The sequence below is a fragment of the Macrosteles quadrilineatus genome, unplaced genomic scaffold, assembly GCF_028750875.1.
Source record: "Macrosteles quadrilineatus isolate MER2022 unplaced genomic scaffold, UCM_ALF_1.0 Scaffold_1__1_contigs__length_201487025, whole genome shotgun sequence".
NCBI lineage: Eukaryota > Metazoa > Arthropoda > Insecta > Hemiptera > Cicadellidae > Macrosteles > Macrosteles quadrilineatus.
In genome coordinates this window covers 176,157,569-176,180,997 of record NW_026542594.1, presented here as the reverse complement: position 1 = coordinate 176,180,997, position 23,429 = coordinate 176,157,569, and the positions used below count along the sequence as shown (strand labels likewise).

Here is a 23,429-nt window from a genome sequence, read left to right as displayed (position 1 = left end):
TATAACTGTCTTGTTGCGTTACTCCGACAGCTTCAGTAAAAGTCCACTTATTTACTTCAAAGTCATCTGATCTGTATTGTGTTTTTTGAAGAGAACACAAGAAGTTGCGAAATTTTCTATGAGCTATTGTGTTTGTATCGCCACAATCTGGTAGAGGATTATAATAATAACAAACTTTATTTTTTAAATCGCCTATGATCAAACAATAATGGTTCCTTTGGTCACTAATTGGTATTACATACGGCATTAGCATGGCTTCGTACTTGTTTAAGTTTCTAAAATAACTCCACAGTGGTGATGCTACAGTTACTGAATGTCCTCTCAACAAGGAGTAATTTGATTCCACATTAACTAATTTTATAATTGTTTCTTTGTTTAATGATTTTAAAACTGCTGCAATACATGCATCAACCGAGCCTTGAATTAACTCGCGGTTATCAAATAGAGACGAATATTCTTCTCCAAATAATACTAAGGTTTTAGTTGGAGTAAAATTTTTGAATACTGCTACTATGTATGAATCAGCAACAAGTACGTCTGTATAAAAATCCGGGTTATCGAACAGTCCATTTGGCATAGCTTTCTCGTGCGGATATTCCTTGTTCAAACTTATTCTACATTTAGTTATTGTACTACTTTTTACACTATCTACTTGTTCCTCCTCTTGTTTAGTGTCATTCTCTACAAATGCTTTAGTAGTGACTGGGCGTAATCTGAATTTAGATGTCGCATTAGTGTTATTCTTTAATTTTATAGCTTTAGGAGAGTGGCCCGTAAAATAGCTATCAGCAGATTTTCGTTTCTTGCACCATGATTCCTCAATATATGGGTCATCGATGTCTTCTTCGCTGTTTATTTCCAATAATACGGGTTTCGGTGGATCATCGATGTCTTCTTCGCTGTTTTCCAATAATACGGGTTTCGGTGGATCATCGAAGTCTTCTTCGCTGTTTTCCAATAATACGGGTTTCGGTGGTTCATCGAAGTCTTCTTCGCTGTTTTCCAATAATACGGGTTTCGGTGGATCATCGAAGTCTTCTTCGCTGTTAATTTCCAATACTATGGGTTTCGGTGGCTCATCGATGTCTTCTTCGCTGTTAATTTCGAATAAAATGGGTTTCGGTGGATCATCTATGTCTTCTTCGCTGTTTATTTTCAATATGGTTCTCAGTTGGTCTTCAATATCTTCTTCTCTGTCATTTTTCACAATAGCTTTTGATACAGGAAGGTCGGTGTCGGAGGTGTCGGAGTTTTTCTTTTTTTCATTTTCCACCTTACAAAAAAACTTGATGGCGCTTGCAGATTCAGCTTCATTGTTATCGTGGTACGTTTCCTCAATTTTTTGTCCATCTACGGATTCGGCATTACATTTTGTTTCTGAGCTGTGGAAGGTGTTGGGTAGTTTTGAATTGTTATTGATATCGTTATCCTTTGACGATTGAACTTTTCCAGTTCTTTTGGTTTTAAATTTAGCAAATGGTTTCGCTTTCTCATTAACTGTACCTTTAAATCTATTTTTCTTTTCTTTGTTGTATTCAGCTATATTTACACGGATGTTTTTTATTGTCACATTTACATTATCTTTTAATAGTATAATCAATCGGCCAATTTTAATGTGCGTTTTATTTTTTAATATTCGGTGTTTTACTTGTTCCTATCAACCATATAGATTTTGCCTTATAGCTTCGTAATTCACTGGACTGCCGCAACCATACTCATACTGATTATTCTATACATTGTATATTAGCATTAGAATACCTCAAAGTTGATGTGATGGGCTTAGGAAAAAGATTGTGCACTTTTCCTGATGCGAGTTCCTATCAACCTATTGTTTCAGCTATCAACATTTTGCCATATAACTTCGTAATTCACTGGACTGCCGCATTAATATTTATACTGAGTATTCTACACATTGTATATTACCATTAGAATACCTCAAAGTTGATGTGATGGGCTCAGGAAAAAGATTGTGCACTTTTCCTGATGCGAGTTCCTATCAACCATATTCATTTTACCATATAACTTCGTAATTTACTGGACTGCCGCAATCATACTCATACTGATTATTCTACACATTGTATATTACCATTAGAATACCTCAAAGTTGATGGGGCTCAGGAAAAAGATTGTGCACTTTTCCTGATGCGAGTTCCTATCAACCATATACATTTTGCCATATAACTTCGTAATTTACTGGACTGCCGCAATCATACTCATACTGATTATTCTACACATTGTATATTACCATTAGAATATCTCAAAGTTGATGTGATGGGCTTAGGAAAAAGATTGTGCACTTTTCCTGATGCGAGTTCCTATCAACTATATACATTTTGCCATATAACTTCGTAATTTACTGGACTGCCGCAATCATACTCATACTGATTATTCTACACATTGTATATTACCATTAGAATACCTCAAAGTTGATGTGATGGGCTCAGGAAAAAGATTGTGCACTTTTCCTGATGCGAGTTCCTATCAACCATATACATTTTGCCTTATAGCTTCGTAATTCACTGGACTGCCTCAATCATATATATACTGAGTATTCTACACATTGTATATTACCATTAGAATACATCAAGGTTGATGTGATGGACTAAGGAAAAAGATTGTGCACTTTTTCCTGATGCGAGTTCCTATCAACCATATAGATTTTGCCTTAAAGCTTCGTAATTCACTGGACTGCCTCAATCATATTTATACTGAGTACCTATTCTACACATTGTACATTACCATTAGAATACCTCAAAGTTGGTGTGATGGGCTTAGGAAAAAGATTGTGCACTTTTTCCTGATACGAGTTACTATCAACCATATACATTTTGCCAGATAACTTCGTAATTTACTGGACTGCCTCAATCATATTTATACTGAGTATTCTACACATTGTATATTACCATTAGAATAGCTCAAAGTTTATGTGATGGGCTTGGGAAAAAAAGATTATGCACTTTTGTGTTCGGAGTTTTAATTGATCGCGTTATGTTAAGCCATAGCTACGTATAATGTACACTACGGTCTCAAATTGGCCTTTTAAAATACGTCAATTAATTAGTTTTAACTTGTATACACGTTTTATTAATGTATAATTGACATTATATAAATATAAAAACATCATTTCGCACCGTATTGTCATTGAATTGTGTTTCCGACATCCCTGCAAAACACGTTTGTGGCGTCCGCAGGAGTACCAACCCACATCTATTACAAACCGAAAAAGCGCCGATGAAAAGAGCCGCTAACTTCACGACGGTCCTAAACCGGCTAAGCAAACCAGCAGAAGCAGAGGGAAAAAAAGAAAAGATTTATTGTTCAAGATGTCGTCAATTATTGTTTAATCAGTTTCTTTTGAGGTTAACTAAAACTAACACCTTGTTGGTTTTGGTTTAGCTTTTTTTAGCTTCTTTACCCCATAAATTTGCAGTTAAAACCAATACACCCGGAAAAAAACTTTGAAAAGAACAATCTTCCTGCTACTTAGCATAGGTAATTTTAGCTGGATTCTAAGCAGTTTATCTTTCCTCTAGCATAGCACTGTTAGTTCAACAGGCAGTTTGGCCAGTCCAATTTTATGGTTGAGGACATGACTTGCCTGTATTGTTAATAGTAAGTTTGCTATGTGGACCTACAGAAAATTTTGTTTTGTTTTTGTCCAACCTCACTGAAGTCAATTTTTTTTATATTGTGGTCCCACCAATTAATCAACCTTTACATATTTCAATCCACTCTTGCTGCTATTGAATAAAGGATTTGTAGGTACCAGTTATAGTCAAACTTCAAGTAACATAGGCTAGGCTAGGTTACCTAGCTTAGTTCCATAATATGGTTTACAGACCAAATTTTATGAAACTTTGTATAGGCCTGTAATCTGTAATAATTAACTTAATTTGCAGCTTGTGTACCTAGGCCTACCTAATCAAAAAAGCTATTCACAGAATTGTCTTTACAGGTTTCAAGTTGCATTACCTGTAGAGGAAGAGTTCTCACTGTTGCATCCTATGTTGATTAGGCCTACCTTAAACAGGTAGCCTAAATTAAGTGTATTCTATTAATTTTATTAAGTAGGTACTTATTGACCTAAGCTCTTTGAGGTCGGACCTTAGTATGCAAACTCAGATAAAGCATTAACTTAATGGCTGAACATTGGTTATCACAAACCATAAGCTTAACCCTCCGAGTGTTATTTGTCGAAAAATCGACACATAACACACTTTGTGTAGTGTTTTGTGTCGATTTTTCGACACACAAACACTGTTTACGGCGAAGGCTCTATGACTGACAAAATCGGATTGAACTGGATCGAGTTAGGTATCGTTTTATTCCGTACATTCTAAGCTTTCTCCCTCGGTCTGTCTCTAAGCGCTTGCTGATCATAATTGTAGCAGACAGATGACGTCCGACATCTTGGTTATTTCACATCGGTGACGGTGACTGATGTGTTTTATTACGTTTATCATTGTTTTAGTGTTAAAAATCAAAAGTAGTGATATACGTGTACGTGGTGCATTTTAAGAAGATTTAAGTGATTTTGAAGGGCTGGTTGATGATCCTGAAGAAGTAAGTTAGGTAGTGATATTGATGTAAATTATCAGCCAGATTCCTAGCTATGGTTAGGCTATGCATTCTTAGCTAAACGCTATGTACTGAAATCTGTTTTTTGCCCATAACTTATTTATTTGCAAATCTACTTCCTTAATTATTATATATTTGTAATCCTCATAAAATTTAGAACAAAGTGGCTATTTTCAAATATTTATAGGCCTATAATTTATACAATTTCATTGAGCGCGAACTTATTTTTTTTTTTTAAATTTCCAAAATATTTTTTTTTACCTAAAAATTTTTTTTTAAACAAATGTTCCTTATGTTTTATGTATAATATTGAAGCCCATGATTTTCCTAACAAAATAGTATATGTATAATAGAACAGTATAATTAACATTGTTTTTAAGCTTCTCAGATCCGTTTTAATAACACCTTGCAAATGCGCAAAAAATAGGCAAACATTAAGGCCAAAACTAGGGACACTCGGAGGGTTAACTTACAGTAAGCTAGTAAATTACAAAATACATTAGAAAAGAAAAGGACAGTCCTGTTAATACCCTTGAGGGCAAATATTTACTGTACAGTAGACTCTCTCTTATCCGGACTCCTCGGGACCGAGGCCAGTCCGGATAACGGGTTTTCCGGTTAAACCGACGTCCCCAAAATCTCATTAAAAAAGACCGTTTAAATGCATACTCTATACAGTATTTGACTTAAAATTAGGAGAGCATTGTTGTATTTAGACACATAATCACTGGTCTCAAATCTTTCCCACGAGAACAGTCGTTTCAGTACCACCCACTTCCTGGCGATCTAGTCCGGTTAAACCGATGTGCTGATAAAAATTATCCGGATAAAGAGATGTCACTTCTACCGAGCGTGGTCCGGTTAAACCAATGTCCGGTTAAAAGGTGTCCGGATAAGAGGGAGTCTACTGTATTTACATTGGGATATGATGTATTTTTATATGTCTACTTACAGTATTTTTAACGCTGAATCCAAAAATGCAATCAGTTTTTGTCGGAGAGATTCGTAAGTGGCCGTAGTCGCCGTAAAACAAAGATTAGGATTACGAATATAAGGATAACTAACCTAACCTTTAACTTACCTAATCTAACCTCACTTCAAAGGACTTAATACAGTCTCGAATCCGCATAAAGTCCGACCTATCTTCCTCACATTTTGCGAGTGTTTCCATTCACCTTTTTACTCCATTATTGTTGTGAGTTTAGCTGACAACAATATTTTGAGCAGAAAATGTTTGATAGAAACGGGGCTTTATGCTGACAACTGGCAACTCTATTTATCATACCAGCCTACTTTTGTTGGGGAAGCATTACAGCGTAGTAGTAGGCCTACCTTTTAAAGGTTTGTGAATGGTCTAAGGATCATGGGTTAAAGCTTAACCCTGAAAATTGTTCTGCTATGCACTTTGTCAACGCACAAATTTTTAGAATTGCCTAAAGAGTTTGTAACTAATCTTATTTTGTTTTGTAGTTATAAGAAGTTTTGTTAGTTTAGGTCCTGACTTGAGTCAATTTGTATATGCTAGTAGTTTTGTATTCTGAAATTTGCTCATGAATGAAAGTTTTATTTATTCATTTATTTTTATTTATTTTATATAGTTGCAATGTTACATGTCATTTTTAGACCATTCACTACATTCATTCATTTTAGTTATATAATTCTACTTCTTTTATTGTACCAAAATTCGCCATATAGGTAGCCTATTTAAATAAATTGTCAGAAAATTCATAGCAAATTTAAATTATATTATCCTTTAATCACCCGCGAGCTGGCGTAGTGGCTAGAGCGCGGGACTTCGGTCCGTGAGGTCCCGGGTTCGATCCCCGCCAAGTCACCAATGGATTTTATCTAAGTGATAATGCCGCAACCCCTAGGTCTAGCCTGAAGTAATGTGAAGAACAATCCCAGGCTCGTGCCTAGCGTCCTAGGAAAAAAAAAATCCCCCCTCAGAAACCATCATCACATTTTAAAATACTAGTTAACCGCCCGTGCTCCGCCACGGGAATATTGTCAGCAATAAAACACATAATGATTAACAAATACTGTTTATCTTTGTATTTTATTTAGGGGCTGCTTAATTTTTCAACCAGGACGTGATTGAGCCATGCGAACGAGATCATCTTGAAAATTAAGAAGTTAAACGGGGCAAAGCCCGCGGGTTACAGCTAGTTTGTTATATGAAATAGAACAGGTAGTTTGCCTGTGTAAACTATTTTATGTTAATCAAACCGATATAATTTAACCAAACGAATGTTTTATACTAATTCGAGTTTCGTTTGAAAAATAAATAGTATACAAACTGCGCAATGCTGATAACCTAATAAGCAGCTACTTATGCTAAGGAGATAATTTGTTCAAGTATATTCCTGTATTCGTTGTTTTTTTCATTACATTTGTTGTTAAGGAATTCATTTTACCTTCCCCTTGTGACAACAAAGGAGAATATATTTATGTCCTTTTTAGTCTGTTTTAGTCTGACTGGAAATTCATAGATTTGCAGTAGTGAAAAATTCAATTTAACAACCCCAATTGGTTGGTGTATTTTTAAGGACTTCCAGAGCATATTAAACACCATCACTGCTCTTTACCTTTTTAGTTTGATGGTTCTCTACGTGTTTTTTTCGTTCTGTATGTCTCTTACGCCCGGTTAATGATTACCTTTTCTTTTTCTTTTTCTACTTTTCACACCTTGGGGTTAATGATAAAGTATTATTACGCTATAATGACCCGAGTCAACATTGCCATTAAACATCAAGTCACATACTTCTTCGCCAGAACCGAAATCGTAAGTCACAGTTTTACAAGCAACTTCCCTGTGTACTCGAATGAAAAATAGGGTATAGTTCACTGATAAATCGTAGTTCCACGTATCCCAGCATACTCGCCAGCTCGAGAAGGTAAAATTTGGTACTGCTGAACGTCAAACATTGATCTTGAGTAAGATTAATCACTACGATAAAATGTTTCCCACTCATTAGCAATTATCTGTACTCCCCATGATTGTTCTGGTGGCTATAGAAGAATAAATTATCTTGATCAAAACAATAAGTTTCCGTCCCCTACTATGGGTATTATTTCACATCACATACTCAAACTTAAACTCAATTACCACTTTCCTTCAGATCACTTCGCAGGAAAACTAAAACATTTCAAAAATACAAAATTTACACCAAAACATACAAATAATGTACAAAAATATACTTTCCTTGATCAAAATTGTGTGTTAATAAACAGAAACTCCTAGATTAATAATTACATACTGAAAGTGAGGTTATAAAAATAATAACAAATGTCTGACAAAAATTGAACAGCTGACGAATAATTTATATATCTTGTGTAAAAAATAAGCAACCCCTAAAAAAATACAAAGATAAACAGTATTTGTTTATATTATTATGTCTCTTATTGTTGACAATATTCCCATGGCGGAGCACGGGCGGTGGGGCACACGGAAGATTTCTAAGGTGCCGTTTGACGTCACTAACTGCTGCGTCTGAAGAAACAGACAATTTTATAATTTTCTATTAGGGGCCTATTAAATTAAACTGTCATAACCTAACCAAACTAACCAAACGTGCTGATAATGGAAAAATCGAATAAAGGTTTACTAATCTAAAAAATAGTTTTGTTCATAAAATAAAATTATAATTGTCTAAAATTCAATTTTATGATATTTTAATTATAAAATTAAACTGTCATAACCTAACCAAACCAACCAAACTTGCTAATATGAAAAAATTGTTGATAAATAGTTAGTGCCACTGGCGGGATTCGAACCCGGATCATTCGGATTATCAGCCCGCAACGCTATCCACTGCACCACCGAGGCCGATGGCTGATAACGTATCGTTGCGGTATTGGTGTTCCCTCAAAGTAACGTCAGCAGTTAGTGACGTCAAACGGCACCTGAGAAATCTTCCGTGTGTTCTAGGAATCGGCAAATCCACACACTATCCCCTTTTATTTGAGACATAAATCTTGTAGATCGGTCCAGTAATTACTGAGAAAACAGTGTTACAACTGTGTATTAAATATATAAAGAAATCTTCCGTGTGTTCTAGGAATCGGCAAATCTACACACTATCCCCTTTTATTTGAGACATAAATGTTGACTCGGGTCATTACAGCGTTATAAAACTTTGTCATAATTCCCTGGGTGTGAAAACAACAAAAATAAAAAGAAAAGGTAAAAAGTCACTAACTCTGCGTAAAGAGACAGCCAGAACGGAAAAAAAAACACGTGGAGAACCATCGAACTAAAGAAGTAAATTTCACTTAAATGTGCTCTGGAAGTCACTACATAACACCAATTCTTTTGTATTGTGATCGTTTAATTAGATTTGTCACAACTGCAAATTTATGAATTTTGAGTCAATACAGACTAACAGGGACACAAATATATTCTCCTTATGTTGTCATAATGTGAAGGTAAAATTAGCTCCTTATCAACAAATATTTGAATAATACATTTATTGCAATGGCGAGTTCTAACTCTCACTTAGATGAATCAACATCATTTTGGTACTATATATAATTTTAAGATTCGGGACTACTTTTACCATCGGATTGGACCGTTAATAACCTCTAACATTTGGCTAAACTAATAAATGGGTTTGATTAACATAAATAGTTTATACAGGCCAATTATCAGTTCTATTTCGTGTAAAAAATAAGCAGCCCCTAAAAAAATACAAAGATAAACAGTATTTGTTTATATTATTATGTCTCTTATTGTTGACAATATTCCCATGGCGGAGCACGGGCGGTGGGGCACACGGAAGATTTCTAAGGTGCCGTTTGACGTCACTAACTGCTGCGTCTGAAGAAACAGACAATTTTATAATTTTCTATTATTAAATTAAACTGTCATAACCTAACCAAACTAACCAAACGTGCTGATAATGGGAAAAATCGAATAAAGGTTTACTAATCTAAAAAATAGTTTTGTTCATAAAATAAAATTATAATTGTCTAAAATTCAATTTTATGATATTTTAATTATAAAATTAAACTGTCATAACCTAACCAAACCAACCAAACTTGCTAATATGAAAAAATTGTTGATAAATAGTTAGTGCCACCGGCGGGATTCGAACCCGGATCATTCGGATTATCAGCCCGCAACGCTATCCACTGCACCACCGAGGCCGATGGCTGATAACGTATCGTTGCGGTATTGGTGTTCCCTCAAAGTAACGTCAGCAGTTAGTGACGTCAAACGGCACCTGAGAAATCTTCCGTGTGTTCTAGGAATCGGCAAATCTACACACTATCCCCTTTTATTTGAGACATAAATCTTGTAGATCGGTCCAGTAATTACTGAGAAAACAGTGTTACAACTGTGTATTAAATATATAGAGAAATCTTCCGTGTGTTCTAGGAATCGGCAAATCTACACACTATCCCCTTTTATTTGAGACATAAATGTTGACTCGGGTCATTACAGCGTTATAAAACTTTGTCATAATTCCCTGGGTGTGAAAACAACAAAAATAAAAAGAAAAGGTAAAAAGTCACTAACTCTGCGTAAAGAGACAGCCAGAACGGAAAAAAAAACACTTGGAGAACCATCGAACTAAAGAAGTAAATTTCACTTAAATGTGCTCTGGAAGTCACTACATAACACCAATTCTTTTGTATTGTGATCGTTTAATTAGATTTGTCACAACTGCAAATTTATGAATTTTGAGTCAATACAGACTAACAGGGACACAAATATATTCTCCTTATGTTGTCATAATGTGAAGGTAAAATTAGCTCCTTATCAACAAATATTTGAATAATACATTTATTGCAATGGCGAGTTCTAACTCTCACTTAGATGAATCAACATCATTTTGGTACTTTATATAATTTTAAGATTCGGGACTACTTTTACCATCGGATTGGACCGTTAATAACCTCTAACATTTGGCTAAACTAATAAATGGGTTTGATTAACATAAATAGTTTATACAGGCCAATTATCAGTTCTATTTCGTGTAAAAAATAAGCAGCCCCTAAAAAAATACAAAGATAAACAGTATTTGTTTATATTATTATGTCTCTTATTGTTGACAATATTCCCGTGGCGGAGCACGGGCGGTGGGGCACACGGAAGATTTCTAAGGTGCCGTTTGACGTCACTAACTGCTGCGTCTGAAGAAACAGACAATTTTATAATTTTCTATTATTAAATTAAACTGTCATAACCTAACCAAACTAACCAAACGTGCTGATAATGGGAAAAATCGAATAAAGGTTTACTAATCTAAAAAATAGTTGTGTTCATAAAATAAAATTATAATTGTCTAAAATTCAATTTTATGATATTTTAATTATAAAATTAAACTGTCATAACCTAACCAAACCAACCAAACTTGCTAATATGAAAAAATTGTTGATAAATAGTTAGTGCCACCGGCGGGATTCGAACCCGGATCATTCGGATTATCAGCCCGCAACGCTATCCACTGCACCACCGAGGCCGATGGCTGATAACGTATCGTTGCGGTATTGGTGTTCCCTCAAAGTAACGTCAGCAGTTAGTGACGTCAAACGGCACCTGAGAAATCTTCCGTGTGTTCTAGGAATCGGCAAATCTACACACTATCCCCTTTTATTTGAGACATAAATCTTGTAAATCGGTCCAGTAATTACTGAGAAAACAGTGTTACAACTGTGTATTAAATATATAGAGAAATCTTCCGTGTGTTCTAGGAATCGGCAAATCTACACACTATCCCCTTTTATTTGAGACATAAATCTTGTAGATCGGTCCAGTAATTACTGAGAAAACAGTGTTACAACTGTGTATTAAATATATAGATTGTATAGTATTCAACCAGTGCAAATTACAAAAATATACGGAACTATTTTCTCAAGTCGCGGAGCACATTGCTTGCCGAGGAAAAAATAACGGAGTGATACAGACCGGGGAGTACTTTCTCTAGAGCACCTATTTGTGTTGTTTTTCTTTTTATTTTATTTTAAATACAGCAAAGTTTTCTCTGCAACAGGTGATTCATATTAAGCGGTGTTCGGATTTGAGGTGTTATTGGTTAGTGGGATTTTTTCAATATTGAGAATAACAGTAAAGCCTCAAAATCATTATGATATTCTCATGCTTGTAGAAATTAAAATATTGTAAATTTATTATTTAACCCATTTTAATTAATAAATGGTTTTAATAAGATATGATCTTTCTCAGAAAAGAAGACAGTTGAGTTTAGACAAAAGAGAGGAGTATATAGTTTAATCACTTTAAAAAAACTAATTGATATAATCTCTGATGTAATAATTTTAAGAACCACTCCAAATGTTATGTTTCCCTACACAAATAAAATTCAAAAATGTGTATTGTTTAACTAGAATTTGAGTTTCAATAAACAATTTTGTTTTAGGTCGAGACAAAAAAGAATTAAAACATCAGATTTAATTGATTTAAGAAGCAATATAATACAATTTAAGAATAAAGAAGACAAGAGAGAAAAGTAAATCCCTCAAGTATATTGTAAAATACCCAATGTGCTTTGCAAGATTTGACTATGAGGTGATTTAATGTTGAGTGAGAGAGGTAGCCTATCATGTAACTACTAGCCACTTAACAAGGCCTACAAACAAGTTTTAATTACATACGAATTAATGACTTTCCTAATTAATTAGTTACTACCTTATGTGATAACATTATTATGGTGTGGGTAGCCTCCGGATTGTGAATAATAACTATGATAGTGGTTTAAATACCTTATTCATGCAATCCAATTCCAAATCCAATTCCAATAATTGGATTGCATGAATAAGGTATTTAAACCACTATCATAGTGATAACATTAATAGAAATAAAAGGGTCAAGAGTAGAAATGTTAGCTTGCTTAAAAATATTTCCTCTTGAGTGTCCAATATGTGGGCAAAGTTGTTCAACTCAATCCGCAATGAAGGCTCATATATTGTATCACACGGGAGAGCGTCCCTTTAAATGTTTGGCATGTGGGAAAACCTTTTTCCAAAAATACCATGTAAAAAGACATTTGTTGATACATCATAAGTGCCCAGCATCTGAAAAATCCTTTGCATCAAAAGACTATAATAAGAGAAACACAATAGTTCATACAGGAGAGAGACCTTACAAGTGCTCTACATGTGGAAAATCCTTTACATCCAAAGGCAGTATGAACAAACATTCATTAGTTCATACAGGAGATAGACCTTACAAGTGCTCTACATAAATCCAAGAGCAATATGAAGAATCATTTATTAGTCCATTCAGAAGAGAGGCCTTACAAGTGCTCTACATGCGGAAAATCCTATAAATCCAAAGGCAATATGAAGAAACATTTATTGGTTCATACGGGAGAGAAACGTTACAAGTGCTCCACATGTGAAAAATCCTTTAAATCCAAGAGCAATATGAAGAAACATTTATTAGTCCATTCAGAAGAGAGGCCTTACAAGTGCTCTACATGCGGAAAATCCTATAAATCCAAAGGCGATATGAAGAAACATTTATTGGTTCATACGGGAGAGAAACCTTATAAGTGCTGAACATGTGAAAAATCCTTTACATCCAAAGGCAATATGAAGAATCATTTATTGGTTCATACAGGAGAGAAACTTTATAAGTGCTGTACATGTGAAAAATCCTTTACATTCAAAGGCAATATGAAGAATCATTTATTGGTTCATACAGGAGAGAAACTTTATAAGTGCTCTACATGTGAAAAATCCTTTACATCCAAAGGCGATATGAAGAAACATTTATTGGTTCATACAGAAGAGAAACCTTATAAGTGCTGAACATGTGAAACATCCTTTACATCCAAAGGCAATATAAAGAATCATTTATTGGTTCATACAGGAGAGAAACTTTATAAGTGCTGTATATGTGAAAAATCCTTTACATCCAAAGGCGATATGAAGAAACATTTATTGGTTCATACGGGAGAGAGCCCTTATAATTGTTTTACATAATATGCGGAAAGCCCCTTAGTGACTGCAAATAAGTGTCTTTTTTCATAGATTATACTTCTATTTTTTCAACATTTCATTAAACCTTTAGTCATCTTCGTCTGTAACCTAACCTAACCTAACGCATACTAAAACGTACGCATACTGTTAGAAAGGTATTTACTGTAGATGTGAGTAATACCTCCATAAATTAAATTAGGCTCAAAAACAATTACGTAAAATGAATTTAAAAACTAATTAATTGATATAATCCCTGATGTAATACTTTGAAGAACCACTCCAAATGCTATGTTTTCCTACACAAGTTAAATTCAACAATTTGTTTTGTTGAACTAGAATTTGAGTTTCATTAAACATTTTTGTTTTAGGCCGAGACAAAAAAAGAATTAAAGCAACAGATTAAATCGATTTAAGAAGTTATTTAATATAAAAGAAGAATAAAGAAGACAAGAGAAAAAGGAAAATCCCTCAAGTATATTGTAAAATACCTAATATGCATTGCAAGATTTGACTATGAGGTGATTCAATGTCGAGTGAGAGAGGTAGCATCATGTAACTACTAGCCACTTAAAAAGGCATACTTTTTAGTTACGTAAGAATCTATGACCTTTTCTAAATAGTTACTAGCTTATGTGATAAGATTTATAGAAATAAAAAGTGCAAGAATAGAAATGTTAACTTGCTTCAAAAATTTTCCTCTTAAGTGTCCAATATGTGTGCAAAGTTGTTCAAGTCAATCCGCAATGAAGGCTCATATATTATATCACACCGGAGAGCGTCCCTTTAAATGTTTGGCATGTGGAAAATCCTTTTTCCGAAAACAACATGTAAAAACACATTTGATGATACATTTTGGGAAAGATTATAAGTGCCCAACATGTGGAAAATCCTTTATATCCAAATACAATATGAAGACACACACACTAGTTCATACAGGAGAGAGACCTTACAAGTGCTCTACATGTGGAAAAACCTATACATCTAACACTGCGATGAAGACACATTCATTGGTTCATACAGGAGAGAAACCTTATAAGTGCTCTAAATGTGAAAAATCCTTTACATCCAAAGGCGACATGAAGAAACATTCATTGGTTCATACAGAAGAGAGACCTTACAAGTGCTCTACATGTGGAAAATCCTATAAATCCAAAGGCGCTATGAAGATGCATTCATTGTGTCATACAGAAGAGAGACCTTACAAGTGCTCTATATGTGGAGAATTCTTTAAAAGAAAAAGCCATATGAAGAGACATTCATTGGTTCATACAGGAGAGAGACCTTATAATTGTTTTACATGTGGATCATCCTTTACATCCAAATGCTATATGAAGACACACACACTAGTTCATACAGAAGAGAGACCTTACAAGTGCTCTACATGTGGAAAATCCTATAAATCCAAAGGCGACATGAAGATGCATTCATTGTGTCATACAGAAGAGAGCCCTTACAAGTGCTCTATATGTGGAAAATTCTTTACAAAAAAAAGCAATATGAAGAGACATTCATTGGTTCATACAGGAGAGAGACCTTACAAGTGCTCTACATGTGGAAAATCCTTTACAACCAAAAACAATATGAAGAAACATTTATTAGTTCATATGGGAGAGAGACCTTATAATTGTGTTACGTAATATTTGGAGGGCCCGTTAATGACTGTAAATAAGTGTCTTTTTTCATAGATTTTACGCCTATTTTTTTCAATATCTCATTAAACTATTAGCTTTTTTCGTCTGTAACCTAACCTAATCTAACGAATACTAAAATCTACACATATTGCAAGACAGGTATTTTCCTGTAGACGTGCAGAATCCTACTAATATTATAAATGAGAATGTTTGTGACAAGGATTGTACTCATATTGTAAAATGCCTTTCTTGGAAAAATGCATTTGTAAGCTTGCCAAAAACGGGCAATTGAATATCTTTTTTATGTTGAAACCTTTTCCTTTTTCGCAAAACACAAAGGGGTGGCGCCGTAGGTAAGTCCCCCACTTCTATGGTAAACTGCAGACCGTGTATTCTGAAGCAGTAAGGAAGCCCAGGTGGAAGACCAATGTTTGCTCCAAAAGAAGCGAAATACATAGCACTGTTGTGACCTCATATATTGTTCATGCAATGTTGGTTACAACTTACAATCAAGACCCATAAATTAGGATGACATTTTAGTGTTTCAATAATAAGACTTCCATTATGGTAATACAGTGTGTTTTAATAGTTTAACAAATAAACAGTTTGGCATTACAGTAAGCACACTCCTCGTCCTCGGTAAGATTTCCTAAGTCAAAAAAGTCTGTTGTGACAGCATCTGGCCGTGCACTATATATAATTATCACGTGGTTTCATAACATTTATTTCAATTTTCACCATTTTTTCTCATACAATCTCTCTTGTTAAGTTGAAAATTTGCAAACACTGGATTGTTTCATCTCTGTGGCATTTTATTATAACCCAAATTAAAAATTGAAAACACAACACATAAAAATATCTATGAAAACGTTAAGCACACCATATCTGAAAATACAATACAATATAATGAAATAAATTGATTTTTAGTCCCTAACACTTAAGATGAAACTGCATGAATAAACTATCCTATTTCATCAGTCAGCGTTGTATTTTGAAAGTAAACTGATGAATAAACAGAAAAAGTAAATATTGAAAAAAAATGACAGAAGAGAAAAGGGCAATTTTATGAAGACAGCTGTTTTTTAAAGAAATTAATCATGTTAGGTACCTAAACCAATTAAATTTTGACTTTTGTCTTTAAAAATAAACTAGAGGACCCATGCTGCTCCGCAGCGTTAAAATAAATACTAGGGTGGTCTGCCGTTACACTTTAGACGCATAAATGAGCGAAGCATTATTTAAAGATTGTCAATGGCTAAAGCAGCTAACACCCTTCAATATGTTCCCTTTCAACAGATTCACAGTTTGTTTGCCCGATATTATTTAAATTCTAAAGAATGACAAATTTATCTGATAGTTTATACTGTACCTTTGTAGTGAAACTGGCCATCCTGACCATTTGCTTGTACTCTGTAAATGGGCATAGCAGGATGTACTCATGCAATCAACATTTGTTCTACAATCGTCAGGTCAGTTAATTCGTTCGGGACACTTTGATATAATCCCTGATGTAATACTTTGAAGAACCACTCCAAATGCTATGTTTTCCTACACAAGTTAAATTCAACAATTTGTTTTGTTGAACTAGAATTTGAGTTTCAATAAACATTTTTGTTTTAGGTCGAGACAAAAAAAGAATTAAAGCAACAGATTAAATCGATTTAAGAAGTTATTTAATACAAAAGAAGAATAAAGAAGACAAGAGAAAAAGGAAAATCCCTCAAGTATATTGTAAGAACCTAATATGCATTGCAAGATTTGACTATGAGGTGATTCAATGTCGAGTGAGAGAGGTAGCATCATGTAACTACTAGCCACTTAAAAAGGCATACTTTTTAGTTACGTAAGAATCTATGACCTTTTCTAATTAGTTACTAGCTAATGTGATAAGATTTATAGAAATAAAAAGTGCAAGAATAGAAATGTTAACTTGCTTCAAAAATTTTCCTCTTAAGTGTCCAATATGTGTGCAAAGTTGTTCAAGTCAATCCGCAATGAAGGCCCATATATTATATCACACCGGAGAGCGTCCCTTTAAATGTTTGGCATGTGGAAAAACCTTTTTCCGAAAACAACATGTAAAAACACATTTGATGATACATTTTGGGAAAGATCATTATAAGTGCCCAACATGTGGAAAATCCTTTACATCCAAATACTATATGAAGACACACACACTAGTTCATACAGGACAGGGACCTTACAAGTGCTCTACATGTGGAAAATCCTTTAAAACCAAAAGCTATATGAAGCTACATTTATTGGTTCATACGGGAGAGAGACCTTATATTTGTTCTACATGTGGAAAATCCTGTACATACAAAGGCGATATGAAGAAACACACACTAGTTCATACAGGAGAGAGACCTTACAAGTGCTCTACATGTGGAAAAACCTATTTATCTAACACCGCGATGAAGAAACATGCATTGACTCATACAGGGGAGAGACCTTTTAAGTGCTCTACATGTGGAAAATCCTTTACATGCAAAAGCCATATGAAGCTACATTCATTGGTTCATACGGGAGAGAGACCTTATAATTGTTTTACATGTGGATCATCCTTTACATCCAAAGGTGACATGAAGAGACACTCATTGGTTCATACAGAAGAGAGACCTTACAATTGCTCTACATGTGGAAAATCCTATAAATCCAAAGCCGCTATGAAGATGCATTCATTGTGTCATACAGAAGAGAGGCCTTACAAGTGCTCTACATGTGAAAAATCCTTTACATTCAAAGGCGATATGAAGAGACATTCATTGGTTCATACAGGAGAGAGATCTTACAAGTGTTCTACATGTGGAAAATTCTTTACAAACAAAGGCAATATGAAGAAACATTCATTGGTTCATACAGGAGATAGACCTTCTTACAAGTGCTCTACATGTGAAAAATCCTTTAAATCCAAGGGCAATATGAAGAAACATTTATTAGTACATTCAGAAGAGAGGCCTTACAAGTGCTCTACATGCGGAAAATCCTATAAATCCAAAGGCGATATGAAGAAACATTTATTGGTTCATACGGGAGAAAAAAAGTGCTGAACATGTGAAAAATACTTTACATCCAAAGGCAATATGAAGAATCATTTATTGGTTCATACAGGAGAGAAACTTTATAAGTGCTGTACATGTGAGAAATCTTTTACATCCAAAGGTGATATGAAGAAACATTTATTGGTTCATAAAGAAGAGAAACCTTATAAGTGCTGAACATGTGAAAAATCCTTTACATCCAAAGGCAATATGAAGAATCATTTATTGGTTCATACAGGAGAGAAACTTTATAAGTGCTGTACATATGAAAAATCCTTTACATCCAAAGGCGATATGAAGAAACATTTATTGGTTCACACGGGAGAGAGCCCTTATAATTGTTTTACATAATATGCGGAAAGCCCCTTAGTGACTGCAAATAAGTGTCTTTTTTCATAGATTATACTTCTATTTTTTCAACATTTCATTAAACTTTTAGTCATCTTCGTCTGTAACCTAACCTAACCTAACGCATACTAAAATGTACGCATACTGTTAGAAAGGTATTTACTGTAGATGTGAAGAACACCTCCATAAATTAAATTAGGCTCAAAAATAATTACGTAAAATGAATTTAAAAACTAATTAATTGATATAATCCCTGATGACTTTGAAGAACCACTCCAAATGCTATGTTTTCCTACACAAGTTAAATTCAACAATTTGTTTTGTTGAACTAGAATTTGAGTTTCAATAAACATTTTTGTTTTAGGTCGAGACAAAAAAAGAATTAAAGCAACAGATTAAATCGATTTAAGAAGTTATTTAATACAAAAGAAGAATAAAGAAGACAAGAGAAAAAGGAAAACCCCTCAAGTATATTGTAAAATACCTAATATGCATTGCAAGATTTGACTATGAGGTGATTCAATGTCGAGTGAGAGAGGTAGCATCATGTAACTACTAGCCACTTAAAAAGGCATACTTTTTAGTTACGTAAGAATCTATGACCTTTTCTAATTAGTTACTAGCTTATGTGATAAGATTTATAGAAATAAAAAGTGCAAGAATAGAAATGTTAACTTGCTTCAAAAATTTTCCTCTTAAGTGTCCAATATGTGTGCAAAGTTGTTCAAGTCAATCCGCAATGAAGGCTCATATATTATATCACACCGGAGAGCGTCCCTTTAAATGTTTGGCATGTGGAAAAACCTTTTTCCGAAAACAACATGTAAAAACACATTTGATGATACATTTTGGGAAAGATCATTATAAGTGCCCAACATGTGGAAAATCCTTTACATCCAAATACTATATGAAGACACACACACTAGTTCATACAGGACAGGGACCTTACAAGTGCTCTACATGTGGAAAATCCTTTAAAACCAAAAGCCATATGAAGCTACATTTATTGGTTCATACGGGAGAGAGACCGTATATTTGTTCTACATGTGGAAAATCCTGTACATACAAAGGCGATATGAAGAAACACACACTAGTTCATACAGGAGAGAGACCTTACAAGTGCTCTACATGTGGAAAAACCTATTCATCTAACACCGCGATGAAGACACATGCATTGACTCATACAGGGGAGAGACCTTTTAAGTGCTCTACATGTGGAAAATCCTTTACATGCAAAAGCCATATGAAGCTACATTCATTGGTTCATACGGGAGAGAGACCTTATAATTGTCTTACATGTGGATCATCCTTTACATCCAAAGGTGACATGAAGAGACACTCATTGGTTCATACAGAAGAGAGACCTTACAATTGCTCTACATGTGGAAAATCCTATAAATCCAAAGCCGCTATGAAGATGCATTCATTGTGTCATACAGAAGAGAGGCCTTACAAGTGCTCTACATGTGAAAAATCCTTTACATTCAAAGGCGATATGAAGAGACATTCATTGGTTCATACAGGAGAGAGACCTTACAAGTGTTCTACATGTGGAAAATTCTTTACAAACAAAGGCAATATGAAGAAACATTCATTGGTTCATACAGGAGATAGACCTTCTTACAAGTGCTCTACATGTGAAAAATCCTTTACATCTAAAGGCGATATGAAGAGACATTCATTGGCTCATACGGGAGATAGACCTTCTCATAAGTGTTCTACATGTGGAAAATCCTTTACAACCAAAAGCAATATGAAGAAACATTCATTGGTTCATACAGGAGAGAGACCTTATAAGTGCTCTAAATGTGAAAAATCCTTTACATCCAAATACTATATGAAGACACACACACTAGGTCATACAGGACAGGGACCTTACAAGTGTTCTACATGTGGAAAATCCTTTAAAACCAAAGGCCATATGAAGCTACATTTATTGGTTCATACGGGAGAGAGACCTTACAAGTGTTCTACATGTGGAAAAACCTTTACATCTAACACCACGATGAAGACACATGCATTGATTCACACAGGGGAGAGACCTTTTAAGTGTTCTACATGTGGAAAATCCTTTAAATCCAAAGGCGATATGAAGAGACATTCATTGGCTCATACAGGAGATAGACCTTCTTATAAGTGTTCTACATGTGGAAAATCCTTTACAACCAAAAGCAATATGAAGAAACATTCATTGGTTCATACAGGAGAGAGACCTTATAAGTGCTCTTAATGTGAAAAATCCTTTACATCCAAAGGTGGTATGAAGTAACATGTATTAGTTCATATGGGAGAGAGACCTTATAATTGTGTTACATAATATGTGGAGGGCCCCTTAATGACTGTAAATAAGTGTCTTTTTCATAGAATGTACGCCTATTTTTTTCACTACAGTATCTCATTAAACTTTTAGCTTTCTTCGTCTGTAACCTAACCTAATCTAACGAATAATAAAATCTACGCATATTGTAAGACAGGTATTTTCCTGTAGACGTGCAGAATCCTACTAATATTATAAATGAGAATGTTTGTGACAAGGAAACGCAAAAAATACTGGTCGGATTGGGCTGAAATTTGGTGTGATGATAGGTCACATTCCCGATTAACATATAGCTGCATTCTTATCTCAAAAGCCATTTCGGGCTCCGCTCCAGTGGCTCTGGAGTTTGCCATGTTAACTTAATGAGTAATCATATTTAAAAGGAATGAAATAATTGTATCAGCTGTTTCAACTACACAAGTTGGTTCAATGATATTAAATACCATTAAAAAGTTAAGGTTTACCAACAGGGTGCAATACTATAATTTTTTTACATTTATGACAACATCTAATTTGAACCAACTCAAAACAAAACTCTGTGGAAAAATAGTGAATTTCAATAATAAATTACTAATAACGAATATCTATGTGGTTTGGTTCATTGAAATAAAATAATGTTATGAGGTGAGGATTTTAAAAGTAAAAATATTGATTGGTCTCCATGGTTGTAATGAAAACAATCACAACGTTTAAATTTGCTTTGATCTTTTAATTCAAACCAGAAAAACTAAAACATCTCCCGATCGTAACACCCACCCACCACCGCGCCGTGCCGATGGCGTGACGTCAGTCTCTTCTCTTGAGGGAACACCATTACCGCAAGCCATGAGCTTTGGTGGTGTCAAAGAGGATAGCGTGTCGGGCTGATAATCCGAAGGTGCCGGTTTCGAATCTCGCTGGTAGCACTTACTTTTTATCAACAATTTTTTTCATATCAGCAAGTTTGGTTGGCTTGGTTAGGTTATGACAGTTTAATTTTATAATTATAAAATTGAATTTGAGACATTTATAATTTTATTTTTAGAACAGAACTATTTTTTCGATTATTCAACTTTCATTCGAATTTTTAATTATCAGCAAGTTTGGTTAGTTTGGTTAGGTTATGACAGTTTAATTATATTTAATTTTAATTTAACCTACAAACGATACTTTTTAACAGTCACAGTGATAGAGATAACAATTTGCCGTAACAGTTAGGCTATGCTGATGCGCCGGTATGATTCGGAAGCGTACGGCATGGTGCGGTGGAGGGTGGTGTTACGATCGGGAGAGTCTCGTCAGAAAAACTGCCAAATCGCTTATTTCACAATTTTAGTCAGCTGATCCAAAGAAAATAATTATAATATTTAACACAACTATGGGGTAGGCTCAATTAATGTAAAACTTGATCATGGATTATGTTTTTCTAAACTATTTCAATGGTTATAGAAATATAAAAAAGGTTCTATGTCTGTTGCAGTATCAACCCAGTCTCTGCTTTAAATTTTTTTTAATGTCTTAAGTCATGGAAATAATGTGATTGATATATTTTCATGGAACCAGTATAAACATTACAATGTATAGATGCTTTGTAGCCTATGATTTTTTTAGAATTCTTTTGAATTCAACTAATTAACTTGTGTCATTAACGTAACATAACTTACCCTTCATTTACTTGTTTACATGTAGGTTAATTTAGTAACTGTGTTTTGTTACACCTATGCTTAAATTAAACTTAAGAGTACCATAAATAACTAAATTGTACACAGATATTTTTTTGTTTTAGAATCCGTTGTAGATTTGTAACTATATTTAATAATAAAATGGTAATACCAAATACTCTAAATTTATCTTAACATAGCTTGCAGTTTAGAATTACTTTATTACATTTTGATAAATTTATTATTTGTGTGTTGCTACACCGCTGATTAAATTAAGCCAATAAACAAGGGAAAATGTCATAACACTCAGGCCCACTTTTATAAACGGGCAGACTGGGCATATGCCCAGGGGCGCCGGTGGTTGGGGGGTGCCCTGAACCACCGCACGCACTAGGAAAAATATGGTTTTATCAGCCGGGGATTTCAAAAATATAATGGGTGATTTCAACTTGTAGTTAAGTGATTTTCCCCTATTGTAAAAGTAAATAAATACAACAAAATTGAAAATACTTGACTTTCAGGTTATACCTCATGTAGTCAGGGAAAGGCAGGCAGCAGTGTGAACCGGGCGCACTCACTATACTATCAGATGGTGGAAGGAATTAGCACTTAGGTGTGCTAATTCCCGTCATATGCTGACGTCACTCAGATTGCAAACACCATTTTACCATTGAGAAAAATTGTAAAAACAATAACAATCAAATCAAAACAAATATATACTTATATGGCAATACATCAGCTGATTTTTGTTTGCAATTTGGGTGATGTCAGCAAATTACGGGAATAGCATGTAGGCCAGCTGTAGTCTAAGGGCCCCTAAGGGCCTACGGTTGACTTGCCCCTCCTCTCCCTCCCAGTCCCACACCCATCCCCACAAGTCACAACTACCAACTACCGCGCGGCGCCAGTCCAAGTCCAGTCCAGTACT

At 34.5% G+C, this 23,429-nt stretch overlaps 1 protein-coding gene across 18 annotated transcripts; it reads left to right on the top strand.

Moving 5' to 3' along the window:
- Positions 1-3,279: 3,279 nt before the first annotated feature.
- On the top strand, positions 3,280-22,625 carry LOC128990488 (zinc finger protein 160-like). Of its 18 annotated transcripts, none has more exons than XM_054412916.1 (6): positions 3,280-3,492; positions 3,956-4,030; positions 11,961-12,050; positions 13,893-14,066; positions 16,776-16,948; positions 18,909-22,625. In XM_054412916.1, the coding sequence occupies exon 6, from the start codon at positions 19,212-19,214 to the stop codon at positions 20,772-20,774; it is 1,563 nt and encodes a 520-aa protein (XP_054268891.1). In that variant the 5' UTR covers positions 3,280-3,492; positions 3,956-4,030; positions 11,961-12,050; positions 13,893-14,066; positions 16,776-16,948; positions 18,909-19,211; the 3' UTR covers positions 20,775-22,625. The 18 variants fall into 18 exon arrangements, 17 of the variants coding, with proteins under 17 accessions (XP_054268891.1, XP_054268839.1, XP_054268847.1 ...); XM_054412864.1 differs by having other exon boundaries at positions 11,961-12,109; XM_054412872.1 differs by having other exon boundaries at positions 11,961-12,133.
- Positions 22,626-23,429: the final 804 nt, after the last annotated feature.